Source organism: Myotis brandtii, unplaced genomic scaffold (assembly GCF_000412655.1).
Source record: "Myotis brandtii unplaced genomic scaffold, ASM41265v1 scaffold54, whole genome shotgun sequence".
NCBI lineage: Eukaryota > Metazoa > Chordata > Mammalia > Chiroptera > Vespertilionidae > Myotis > Myotis brandtii.
In genome coordinates, this window is record NW_005369989.1 from 375769 (window position 1) to 389693 (window position 13925).

Genomic DNA, 13925 nt, shown 5'->3' on the forward strand with positions numbered 1-13925 from the left:
TGATGCGAACTTGTCCCTTCCCTTTCCCTCTGTGCGCTTAGACAAGGCTGTAAGTGCACCTGTCTTAGAGATGACCAGCCCAGCAATGACAACAAGCACCTGTAACCCAGCAGGCACTGGGCAAAGGCAGACATGGTTGGGTATTTTTAGCCATAATAGTTGAGGCCATTAAGATGTTTTCAAAAGTTGCCTCAGCAAGTACATAAACCTATTAAAGCAAGTTGGAGAGGGGGGGGGGGGGGGGGGGGACACCTTGGGGAATAGAATTTGACTGCTGTCATTTTTTGTACTTTCTAATTACTTAGGGTTTTTCTGGGAATAGGAGAGTGAATTTAGATTTTTTTGGCATCTGTATCTCCTAGGAATGGATGGACACATTCTGAGTATTGATATGGCAGCAAGGAGAAGACAATAGACATTTTACAATAAAATGATCGTTGATGTGGTAGTCATTACCATTAGAGAAGCCACTTCCTGTCACAATTGCTGATATAAACACAATTATGTTTAGCTCATTATAATGTAATGTTTATGTGTGGAGCAGATCATAATACATTTTTTAGTTGAATAGCAATTCTAACAGTAACAGACTGGCAATGCCCAAATTAACTGTGGCAGTAAGAAAAGAATTAAGAGAGCCTAGTTTATTAAAACTAGTGCAATATTTTTAAATTGCCCAGAATGTTAGTTTTATAACAAGACAAAGAAAAGCAAGAAATAAATATAAAGCATAACACCAGCTATATCCTGTAGAAGCTTTACTGTAGAGCCATAAAGAATGCACTATATATGCTGTGTTCTAAATATTCATATTCTATTTGTTATATCTTTACTGCATTTCTTCCATTTATTCAATTAATAATTGTGACCTTAAATACATGAATTTAGGGTTATCCAGTGCTTGACAGAAATTCACCAGGATGAGGTGATCTCTTTTAGGTGACAAACCAAGTTTTATGTTTTTCATGGCTGATAGCACAAAGAAAATTCAAAACAGGCCCAGCTGGCATGGTGTCGACCTAAGAACCAGAAGTCCCGGTTCGATTCCCGGTCAGGGCAAATGCCTGGGTTGTGGGCTCGATTCCCAGTTTGGGTGTGCAGGAGGCAGCCAATCAATCAATGATTCTCTCTCATCATTGATGTTTCTCTCTTTCTCTCTCTCTCTCTCTCTATCTCTTTCTCTCTTTCTCTCTCCCTTCCCCTCAGACATCAATAAACATATTTTTTTAAAGAAAACTCAAAACAGGAGACAGATTATTAACTGCATATCACTGTACATAAACTTAGTTACTGAATTTTAAAGTATTTAAAAAGTCAGCCAGTGTGGTCAGATGGCTGAAGGGGCCACATAGACCCGGCCATAGCTGAGTGGACTGTCCACTCAGCAAGGGCAATGAGAGGCTCCTTCCAGGAACGCGCTCTGGGACCCTGGCTTTGCCATCACAGAGAGGTGGGCTGATGCAGTCAGGCTGGAGTCTGGTCCCTCAATATGGAGGATGGAGCTCTTTTAGCTCCCGAGTTCTTTGGATAATGTTTAATTTCATTGATAAAATCTTGAAGAATTTCCCTTCTCCCATGCCCCACACATCAAGTACGAGAATAATATGTTCAATTTAAACCAGAAAAGCTAGTGTTTGAGCCTTGAAAATAGCTAAATTTACAAATATTACACAATAAAGGAAAATGGTCTCTTCACATTTGAATATTAATTACTTTTTTGTTTTGAACTTGTTAAAAATATTCATACAAAGCTCAACATTTCACTTTAATATCATTAAATGCACATAATTATGATCACAACATTCTCTGAACTTCTTAAACCCATAAGAACATATTAATGAACTGTCACTAACTTAAATAAAATTAGAAAATGAATTAATTATAATAATTCAGTCTAAAAATCCTAGAATCAAATTTACCATGTTTGGCAATGTTTCCCTGCCACCCCATAACTAACCTAGTATTCCTAATTCAAAGACAGATTTGCTAGACATAATAATAATAATAATAATAAAGATGAGGGGAAGAACAGTGTCATAATCTAAAAATATCACTTATTAAAAATACAGACAATATGGTCTACATCAAATACCGACCACCATTTTGTTCCAAGACTGCAGACAGATGAAAACAACTGAATGTCTATTAATATTTCCAAAGCATTTCAAAAGAGGTCAGATGAGGCAATGCCACTTAACATGTAGAAGAAACAATGCACAGAGAATTATCAAGCAGTCAAGTTTTAAGATATTCTAATTTAGATTGCTCAAAAACAAGAAATGTAATTGAAAATCAGCAAAGCTTAAGGCATTAAATAGAATGAAATTAGACATGGGTGTTATCAATAGAGATGAGACCTGCAAATTGGAGCCCCACTTACTGTTCCATTTTTAACACAGAATTACATAAGGAAGGGTCTAATTCTTATTAAACAGCATTCTTAGCACAGAATATCAAAATGCCAAATTGAGCCTGGCCAATGTGGCTCAGTGGTTGAGTGCTGACCTATGAACCAGGAAATCATGGTTTGATTACGGTCAGGGCACATGACTGGGTTGCAGGCTTGATCCCCAGTAGAGAGTGTGTAGGAGGCAGCCGATCAATGATTTTCTCTCCTCATTGATGTTTCTATCTCTCCCTCTCCCTTCCTCTCTAAAGTCAATAAAAATATATATATATATTAGCCCTAACCGGTTTGGCTCAGTGGATAGAGCATCAGCCTGCGGACTCAAGAGTCCCAGGTTCAATTCTGGTCAAAGACATGTACCTTGGTTGCAGGCACATCACCAGAAGGGAGTGTGCAGGAGGCAGCTGATCGATGTTTCTCTCTCATCAATGTTTCTAACTCTCTATCCCTTTCCCTTCCTCTCTGTAAAAAATCAATAAAATATATTTAAATATATATATATTTAAAAAAGATGTAAGATTCTAAAGAAAAGGCTTTCTTAAAAACAGCACAGAAAAATTTTTTCTAAAATACCAAACTGATAAAAAAAAAAACTAATAGACAAAGAATTAGAAATCAAGGAAAAGAGTCTACATCATTTTTTGCCTGTCCCAATGCAATCTCCTCCTAACCAATTTCCCTGCTTCCACTTTTGGCTCTCAGCAGTCTATTACTACCCAGCAGCCTGCTATATCATTTTGAAAGATTATGTCATTCTCTTTCAATAAACTCACATCACTCAAGTCTATACTGTGGACTTATAGCCTCCTCATCTCCTACAGTCTCCCCTTGCTTCACTCCACTCCAGCCACACAGGCCTCCTTGCTCACTCCTTGAACTTGGCAGGAACACTATCACCTCATGATCTTTGCTGATTCCTCAGCTATCAATGTTGTGCCTCCAGATATTTGCATGACTCATCCCTTTAATATATCCTGGTCTCTTCTCAGATGTCACATAAGTATAGAGGTTTTCCATGATATCTCTATTTAAAATAGCCTCTTTCCACATGAATAATCACTTTCTATTACCTTGCCTTCTTATAATTTTTGCCCATAACACTTAAATTTATTTTGTATGTATTATTTGCCTTCCCCAACTGTGAAGGTGAATTTTTTTTGACTCTTCTGTTCACTGTTATAATATCAAACAAGAATAATTCCCAGAAGAAAGCAGATGCTCAATAAATTTTGTTGAATAAGTGAAATATAATAATGATTTTTTTCAAAGTGTTGTACAACAACAGGTAGAAATCAAAATTCCAGCACGATTTTTTTAAAGAAATTGACAAACTGATTCTAAAATTAATAAGGAAATACAACAGACCTAGAACAGCCAAATCAAACTTGACACAGAAGAACAAAATCAGAGGAAATACACAACTGATTTCAAAGCATATTAAAAACCCACAATATAACAGAAAAGAGTTCAGAGATAGGTCCACATATATACTGTCAAATGATTTTTAACAAAAATGCCTAATAAAATGAATAGGGAAAGATTAGGCATTTTAAGAAATTATGTCTGAAGAACTGAATACCCATGTGGAAAAAAAACCTCAATCTCTTCATTATTCTAGTCACAAAATTATAACAAAATGCTATCATCATAATTAGATAGTTCATTAATATTAATAAGGAAGAGAGCAAAGGGGAGGTCAAACATTATAAGCATGGTCATGGGGCAGCTTCCTCAGGAGGCTACAGCTTCATACTCCCTGCCAATCACTGGGGACGAGACGGAACAAAGGGGGAGATGGACACATGTGCAGTGTAGAGCAAAGGGGAGGTCAAACATTATAAGCATAGTCATGGGGCAGCTTCCTCAGAGGCTACAGCTTCATGCTCCCTGCCAATCACTGGGGAAGAGACGGAACAAAGGGGGAGATGGACACATGTGCAGTGAAGTCGGAGTGATGTAGGGGAGGTGCTGGCCTGTCAGTCTAGCCTGGGAGGAAGATCATTGGCTAGAAGGGTGGACCCCAATGTAAGCCTGTGAAATCTTGGAAGGGCAAAACCCCCAGACAAAGAGTTCTCTCTTCCTTGTCTCTTGTTTGCTCTGTTCCCCTTACTCCCCTTTCTCTCTAGCTCCATGACCCACATGCCCCCATGCACTAGTCTGCCATGTGTCCTTAAGCTTGCCATGCGGCATTAAGCAATTGACTGCAGCTGGGAACACAAGCTAAGCTAGCCAGATGCTGGACTGGACTTGAATATGGAATAGAAATTTGGGGCAGTGGCCTTAATTCTAGTCCTGCTGAACTTCTTCCATGGCAAGATGGAAGAAGATAGTACCTTGGAGGGGAACCCAATTAATTTTACATCATCAATAAAGCTTTCCAGGAAACCCCGTCCTCCTTTTCCCTGCAGCACCCAATTACTGCGATACACGACAACATGGGTGAATCTCACAGACATGATGTCATCTGAAAGACGCTAGCCACTCAAGAGTGCATGTGTATGATTTTTATATGAAGTCAAACAATAGGCAGAAGTCATTTATAGTGATGGGAATTACCCCAGGCTGTCTGTGGGCCAGGAATTGGGTGAGAAAGGGCAGAGGGAACTTTCTGAAGTGATGTAAATGTTCTGCATCTGGTTTTGGGTGGGAGTTATACATGGTCAAAAGTGATTAAACTAAGCACTTGAAATTTATACAGTTTACTATATGTAAACTATATGTAAAAAAAATAGAAGGGTGGATTGCATATATATCTGTGTGGGAACCTATAAGGCATCACTTTGTTTTCTTAAAACATAATAAATATAGAACATTTCCAAAACAAGTCATGATTTTTCCTGATATTTCTTTCACTGCATCATTTCTTGTTGCATTTTCACAGCCTTGGGGGAAATTCAGTCAACAATTAACCACACAATAAAAGCAAAGATGTTCACTAAAATATTGTCCTTTTAAAATACATCATTTTCCACATGGCTTATTCAATCTCAAAGCAGAGGACTGCAGACACGTGCCTTTAGTTGTGTGCTCAGCACTTGTAAATGACATTTGGCATAATGAAAACAAAACTTTCAGGTAAACAAATAGCACAACATTTTTAAAAATTTGCATTAAGAAAATATGAATTGGGCCCCCTACTGGGGAACAAACTGGCAACCCAGGAGTGTGCACTGACCCAGAATCAAACTGTGACTTCCTGGTTCATAGGTCAAAGCTCAACCACTGAGCCACGCCGGCCAGGCTAATTACTACACTTTTAAGTAAAAATTGCACTTCATTGTTTTTTCTGAATTCTTGCCATTCCTGACTCTGTGCTCTCCTTGAGATAGATTATTTTGAATTATGAAACAGAAATCATAACATTTTCCAAAGGCAAGTCTTGGTTCTTTCATAAAAGCTAAATAAACCACAGTACACAGGCATGAACTTATTAGTGAAGACTTCTCTGTGCTTTTGAGGCTTATGTTAATTCTTGTCTTTACTAGCTCATAATGAACACTTTCATAGTTCAGAATAATTTAACATGTGGAAGTAAATAGCATTCCCACCATGAGATAGGGGCCTTTAATGCTTCTTATCATTGTTTGCTTACCTGCTAATTTGCAAAATTTCAGTAATTCGCAGAATTACTTCTTGTTTGCTCTGTTCCCCTTACTCCCCTTTTTATCGGTGCTGGGAATTCATACAGTTATACTGAACCCACTAATTTGCCTTTCTTTTGACTAGGATTTGTCATTAGATTGTGTAATTGCATTGTCGAGATTAGCTGCTCTGGGAGAACAGGCCACTATATTTGAAATGAAACAATTACAATACCACAATACTGCTTAAGAAAAAAAGAAACAATTTTACACTAAAATTCTTTTGCCAGTAATGGTGTAGATGTGAGTTTAAAAAAATAAGAATGGTACCCAGTGAGGATAAGGCCAATTAACTGCATGCTGTCTTTAATGAAATGTAATGATTTCATCTCAGTTCTTTCATAAAGCTGCATTTTTTCCTCCTAGTTATCATTTGATTAATCTTGAAATGAAAAATCACCAGTACGCCTACATATAATGGCAAAAGAGATATTCATTGCTCTTTAAAGTAGTAGTGTAACAGGGGTCCTCTCAAACTACGGCCCACGGGCCACATGCAAATACAAATATTGTATTTGTTCCCGTTTTGTTTTTTTACTTCAAAATAAGATATGTGCAGTGTGCATAGGAATTTGTTCATAGTTTTTTAAACTATAGTCCGGCCCTCCAACGGTCTGAGGGACAGTGAACTGGCCCCCTGTTTAAAAAGTTTGAGGACCCCTGGAAACTGCTTTGAAGTAAAGCACTTCTCTGTGGTCCCTGACACTGAAGGTTCCAGCAGGGCTTGGCGGCTAACTAGGAACAGGTGCTCAATGAATGTCTATTAACCGCATGGGTAACAGACGTGGATTTAGAAGTAATGGACCTTTAGTATTAGATTAACAATTTGCATCAAGAAACTCTTCTTCAACATGGGCATTGCTCATTTTAAATAACTGATGCTATCTTACAGTTTATGCCACTTTTTAATTTGCATAGTATTCAAACACATTGATTTATTTAATCCTAGTGCCCTCTGCAATTGGTAATATTTCCCGACTGGTTTACAGAGGAGTAAAGAACTTCTAGAACCTCAAGACTCCCTCCTTGACTGTAGGTCTCTCTCTCTATTTCGTCCAGTCATGGCCTGACAGCTGGGTTTCCAGTTAAAATGATACGGCCTCTTGGATTTGGGAGGGGGTAGCGGGTAAGCATAGAGATGATGCATGACTGGTCCACAGCAGCAAATTGTTAAGGCTCAAGGATGGGTACACAAAGCACTTTCTTTGTCTCCATCAATGTATCAAATTTTCCACAATAGAGTTTTTTTAAAAAGCTGAGGAATAAAATTGAATAAAGTAAATGGTCTTTCTCAAGGTGTTTTGCTAAAGATAAGAGAATTTCTGCTGTAAGATTTTAAACTAACTTCACCTATCAGCTACATGAATCTCATATAAACCGACTCCTTTATATCCCATTGGAAACTGGCCAAGTAGCTTTGCAGTGCAGAACTTAACAGAAGGCCCCAGATACTTAAGATCTATAGAAATGGCTAACTCCCTTGCATTTTAGTTTACTGGAAATACTAACCCTGAATGCAACATGGCATCTGTGTGTTTCTCATTGTTGCCTAGTTTTTACAAAGTCAGGTAGCAAAACAATAAGCGAAGTGCAATCTAATTCCCTGAGTGTAAGATTTGACTGTTCTGCAAGAGCTGTAACGCCAAGATATATGCTCCTAAACAGAAACCTAGGCCTTGGAGAATCGCCATGAATTGCTCTGTGAAATTACAGCTGGGATCAGCATCTAAGGCAATGAAGATGAGTTTCCCTGCAAAGAAAACTATATTGAATCTTTAACCCCTGGATTCCAAGTACGTCAAGACAAACCCACCTAACAGTAGGGAGGGCTTTCCTTCTAAAAGGAGAGCATGCTGACAGCTCTGTGTGTGTGTGTTTGGGGGGTGGGGGCGGAGGGAGAGGGGAGGAGGACAGAGCAAAAAAAGAATGCAGGAGATGCAGGAGGCCGCCCATTATCTTCACTAGCAGAGAAGTGCAAACAAGGATCCCGGAATGCTGGTGACCCTTGAACCCATGGCAAGGACCTGAGTTATGCACCTCACCCATTATCTTCACGAGCAGAGAAGTGCAAACAAGGATCTCGGAATGCTGGTGACCCTTGAACCCATGGCAAGGACCTGAGTTATGCACCGATCGTCTAGTCCTGATAATGGGGGCTTAAGCTATTTCTTGATCAAATAGTCTCAGAGTAAATCCTCCTAATATTTACTGACCTTTTAAGATAGCCTGTTACTGCAATTACCTGCCTGACTAAGGGTTTTATGCTTAACCAAAGTGAATAAAAGGCTGGCGAGGCCTGGGCACCAGTGGAAGTCCTTCCCCTTGAGTTGGACTTGCCCGCCTGGCCCCCAAGTATTTCCAAATTATCTCTTGTCTCTTCTCTTTCATTTGTGTGCGGCTCCTCTTCCAGATCCTGAACCCTGAACCACACGGGACGTGGGAGAACAAACATACACAAAGAAGAACAAACTCACAGACCAGGACAACAGTGTGGGGATTAACAGAGTGAGGGGTGGAGGAGGGTCTAGGGGGGATAAATGATGATGAAAGGAGACTATTGGGGTGGTGAACACACAATCCAGAGTGAGGGTGGAGGAGGGTCTAGGGGGGATAAATGATGAAAGGAGACTATTGGGGTGGTGAACACACAATACAGTGTACAGATGATGTGTTGAACTGTGCACCTGAAACCTGTATAATATTGTTAACAACCGTCACCCCAATAAATTCAATAAAAAGAAAAAAATAAAGGAGTTATTCCTTAAGCAGCGTGAACAACCTTAGAGCACCTACTAGAGTGCATCATAAAGAGACTGAAAGATTCACACTTACCTGAGACAGTGGGGCCAGCTCATGGTGACATGTGATGGCGTTCCGGTTGGCTTCCATAAAATACCTCTGTGTGCGCCTCCGTTCCCGTTCCAGTTTCTTCTCCAAGGCCAGCTGGGATGTAGACAAGCTATCTAAATACTTCATCATGACATCCGATATCATGGAGCTGACTTCCACAATATCTGGGCGGGCTTCTGCGTCAGGAGTGAGGCACCTAAGAGAAGATTTGTTCATTACTACAGTCTGATCGACATCAGCACCAGCCAGGGGGCTTGGAAGGTGAAGGTTAAATTCCACTCTGCATCCACCATGGTGTCTGCACCCAAGAAAACCTAGGGTGAGATGGACATCAAGCGTAGTTTTGAATCCAAGACTTTTCCAAAGGCATTTAACAAGTTTGGGGAGGGGAGGGAGACAGCACTGTTCTCTTCGCAGCTGCACCCTCAGGCAAGGGCTACAGGCTGAGCATGAAGCTGCTCCTTGGGCCTCAGGACAGGCGGATGGAGTCATCTTCTCCTGTGTGAACTGGTTATTTTCTAAAATCGCCACCAACTCGCTGGTCAGTGAAACAAAGGCAGAAACTGATGAGAGAGTCCCCGATGATCACCCCTGATGCATCAAAGGAAGAAATGTTTGGGGGGAGAGGGTCACAAGTTGACCTTTTCCAGCTGTACAGTGGCAAATATTAACAAACCTAATTAGTGAGTGTCTTTCAAAACATGAGGTCATAGATATAACATGCACCCCAGTTACTTAAGAGGTTTAAACTGTTTGTAATAAATTTTTTTAAAGTAGCTAATTTGACACACTGCTTACTAATATTTTCTATGATGTTGGAGGTATGAAATATCAATCAGCCTACTAAAGGGAGTATTGTTCATGTCACAGCTAAACACTAGATGCCCAGGGAACCAGTTGTCAAGATCATTGGCTAGCATCCTTAAATGCTTCTGAAACTCACTACAATATTTTCTCTATTTTTAAAAATATATTTGTATTGATTTCAGAGAGGAAGAGAGGAGAGAGAGATAGAAACATCAATGATGAGAGAGAATCATTGATCAGCTGCCCCTTGCGTGCCCCCTACTAGGAATTAAGCCCTATATGTGTCCTGACCAGGTATGTGCCCTGACCAGGAATCGAACCATATCTTCCTGGTTCATAGGTCAGTGCTCAACCACTGAGCCACATCAGCTAGGCAATATTTTCTCTATTTTTAAATTCAAATTCACCAACTTCACTAAAGTTATTTGTGCTTTTCAGTAAAATTTAAATTGTTTGGACTTTGAGAAAAAGATCTAATTTTCACATCTTGTATTCTATTTAGCAACCCATAGTTAATACAAGTTGTGCCTATACTGATGTCTCCAGGCAAGACTGAAGAATTATTACACACAATTATTCTTCAAAATAAGATTCTAATATGTTAATTATTCTTTCTTATTGAGTTTATTAACCATGAGCAAATGACACACATCTTAATCAGAGTTTAAGACATTCCATTTCATGCTACTTCTTTTTAAGTTCTGAGGCAGTTGGCTTCTACTATGGTTATGATCGACACTTATACATCTTCTGAATTCATATTTAACAAAGTTCAGTCTATGAACTTTATTATGTACAAAGGAAGGTGAGAGATCATGGAGACAGGGCCAGCTATATAATTTGTGTGGTTCCCAGTACAAAATGAAACTACGGGCCCCAGGAAGTGGGAACTCAATCTCCCCTTTCCACAGTCCAGCATCCTGAGAGTAGATGGGAGACCCCAAACATTGCAGCCTCTGTGCCAGCAGGATGCAATTGGTACCTGGATTGGAGGTGGGCAAGAGACCCCCACTGAATCACCCTCCAAACACAGCCATGGTACTGGTCAGGGATGACCTCTTCTTGGCCCTGACCCAAGACATAGCAGGGCACACAAACCATCCTGACCCCTCCTTATTTACCTTCAGCAACACCCCATGGGGAGGAGGGTAAAGGTGGAACACAGGCCTCCCACAGCAGGTAGGGGGCAGCAGCAATGATGGGACAGAAACAGGGAGCTGGAGCTGGAGGCCAGGTAAAGGTCCAGGGGACTGGAGCAGATGGCTGAGAATCTATGCCAGGGAGGCAGGGAGCATGAGCTGAGGCCCCAAACCCTCAACACACATGCTCCTTGTCCCATAGTATTTCACTTCCAACAGACCAATTCAAAGATGCAATTGCTGACCTCGAATGCAGCCCCTTACCCTGAGCACAGGACTGATGTGAGTGCAGAGGCCCCATGCATTGGTCATAAGCACAGAAAGCCGGCTTTGTGCGGCAATGACAAATTTCTGTTCAAGTTTCTTACTTTTGTTCATAACCAAAAAAGAAGCCAAGTGTTGAAGTTCACCTTCTAACTAGATGGGCTTTTCCCTCTACCGTCACTTAATTAGCAAAAGGGATTAAAGCTCATAAAAAAAATGTTTGGTTGACCTAGTGTTGGTTATGACTGCTATGTGAGGTGGGAGGGGCGGGGGGAGAAACAAGGGCTCCCAGCAACAGAGCCTTTCATCAATGAAGATATTCTAAATTCTTAGTCTGCAGATTTTTAAACTAATTCATCATAATATTGGCAGTTTAATTATCTGCTGTTTTTTAATTGAAAAGGCAACATAAACTAATTTTACAAATTATATAGTTATATATTATGGTAAATGGGAGCCAGCATGGCCTCTGTTCTGGCATTTATCCATCCCCTTCTCTCCCAGAATTAGTCCCCATCCTGCATTTGCCATCCAGGGGGTACAGTTTAGCATCATAATTAGGTCTGAAGGCTCTGAGCCATCTCACTGGGGTTTAATCCTGGCTTGTCCTTCATTACCTCTGATGTTGGGCAACACTTCGCTTCTAAGCCTCAGACAGCCCATCCGTAAAATGGTATCGCCATAAGATCAAGCTGGCAAGGTGATGAAATGAAGCCAGTCCTGTAAAGTGCTGACACGTTATAAAAGCCTAATAAATGGAAAAGAAAATCCACAACTTTATTTCTCTCCCATCCCCTCCCACATTCAACCAACACTAAGTCCTGTGGCTTCTGCCTTTTCACTAATTTCTGACTCTGTATCCTTCCCCTCTGATCCCAGGGCCATTGGCCTATTTCATCAGCACTTGCTCGGACTACTGAAATAATCTCCTCAGTGGCATGCTCATCCCTTGCCCACCTCTGCTCCATATGGTGAAATGCTACAGAATAATATTCCAAAACTGATTACGTTGCTCCTCTGCTCAGAACTGCTCAATAGCCCCTCAGTGGCCAAACTGGACAAAATTAAAATTCCCAGCATGCCATACAAGCCCCTCCTGAACTGTCTCTTACCTCTCTCCACCGCCTCGCCTCCTCTTCTCCCGCTGCCTCAGCAACACAACAAATGCTCCTCCCTGTACTTTCCCAAATAGCCCATGGCTTTTCTATGCTCCCATTTCTTTGCTCATTTTATCCCTTCTGCTTGAATCTGTTTTTTGCTGATGGTATCTGCCCTTTCCTAAACCACATCCATTAACTGCTTACCAAAATCCCACTCTTTTGCAAGTCTCTATCAGTAAGACTTTTCAGAACACCCTGGGATAGACTCACTGTCTCCCTTTGATATGTTCCCACTGCACTGTCTATATTTAAGTACTTAAAACAACTATAATTATTATATTGTAATGGTCTCTTTCACCACTAGAAACTGGAAATTTCTCGAGAGGGGGGACATGTGTCCACCTTCACCATGATCTCCCACCAGCATGTAAAATGAAGTCTGGGTCCTAAGAGGAACTCAGCAAGTGAGTGGACAAACAAACTAAATAACTTAGCCTAACATTTAAAAAGTTACCGTCCATACCCAAACTATTTGGCCACAGACTGAGACTACCAGGTATATCTCCCACCAGAAGTTCTAGTCTAGCTTCATTGCTTTGAAATGTCTCCCTGTGTAGATAGTTCACAGAAATTCTTAAGAGCAACCCAATGCTTCGATGATTCTCGAGTAGAATAAGCATGGAATCATGTTCTAGAAAAAAATCTGGGATGTTCCGATCAGCCTGCCCACCTTGTCCCCACTCCGCACTGAGACCAGAGGGAAAGAATTAGAGGGCTACAATGTTAAGTTGAACTCATTTCATGTTTAAAGAAGCAAAGAGTTGAAGGTGGGGTGAAAAATGTAACGATCCATTTGTCCTCAGAAGAGCTGAACGCATTAACTCTGTTAGTCTCCCCACTGCCTGGGAAACAAAGGGCCAGCCAGCTTATGCAACCAGGCAGAGACAGCGAAAAATAAGGCAATTGGAATATTTTGTGCATAATAAGAAATGTTCTTCCTTTTTCAAAAGTAAACAGACAATACTCCCTTGACAGTCTACTGCAAGGTAAAAGTTGTAATGCTGATACTGTGCAGAGCAATGAAATGTATTTATTTTCTGCCCCGAACTCTTCAGGGTTGCTAAGATATTTTCCTAATTTAAAAGCCTGTTAAGAAAAAAAAAAGGTCCCAATGACCACTTTCTACTACCTCAACAAACAGGAAAACAAACTGTATGAGCTCTAGTTGACAAGATGCAGGAAGTAAAAGTGAGAAGATGGTACAGCAGATGTATGATCAGAAACAACACCTTGTTGAAAATTAAGAATGAGTCTAGTGAATTTTCCCATCAATGGTTGTCTTGTATTTCAAAAGCTCTACAACAGTACTAGTGACTGGCTCTGAGCCTGGTTTGCTGAGTCATAAATGATCATTAAAAACACTTCTGCCTTGATGTGTCCCTGGTACCAATTTCCCAAGGAAAACAGGAAATTGAATTTGTTCCCTAATTCTTTGGGAACTAAATTTTTAAAGTCTAAAAATCCAAAGCAAATTAAATATGTGACTGCAAGCAACCCATGACTGATCTTGTTTTTGTGTGTGTGTCAAATTTTCTAAAGATAAAACTTTATTTGTGATGTGAACCCAGACAATGAGTCTTGAATAACTTTAAATGAAAACAACATCTGTTACAGAATGCATGCTGCAATCTTAATTTATAGTCAGTTATAAAACTAA

The 13925-nt window shown here is 40.3% G+C and overlaps 1 protein-coding gene across 1 annotated transcript in view; it reads right to left on the bottom strand.

The window, feature by feature from the left end:
* Positions 1 to 13925, bottom strand: part of NEK10 (NIMA-related kinase 10) — a 143971-nt gene that overhangs the window by 39223 nt on the left and 90823 nt on the right. Inside the window, exon 26 of the mRNA XM_014549224.1 lies at positions 8881 to 9094. Coding sequence (XP_014404710.1) covers positions 8881 to 9094 — 214 coding nt within the window. The remainder of the gene's footprint in view (positions 1 to 8880; positions 9095 to 13925) is intronic.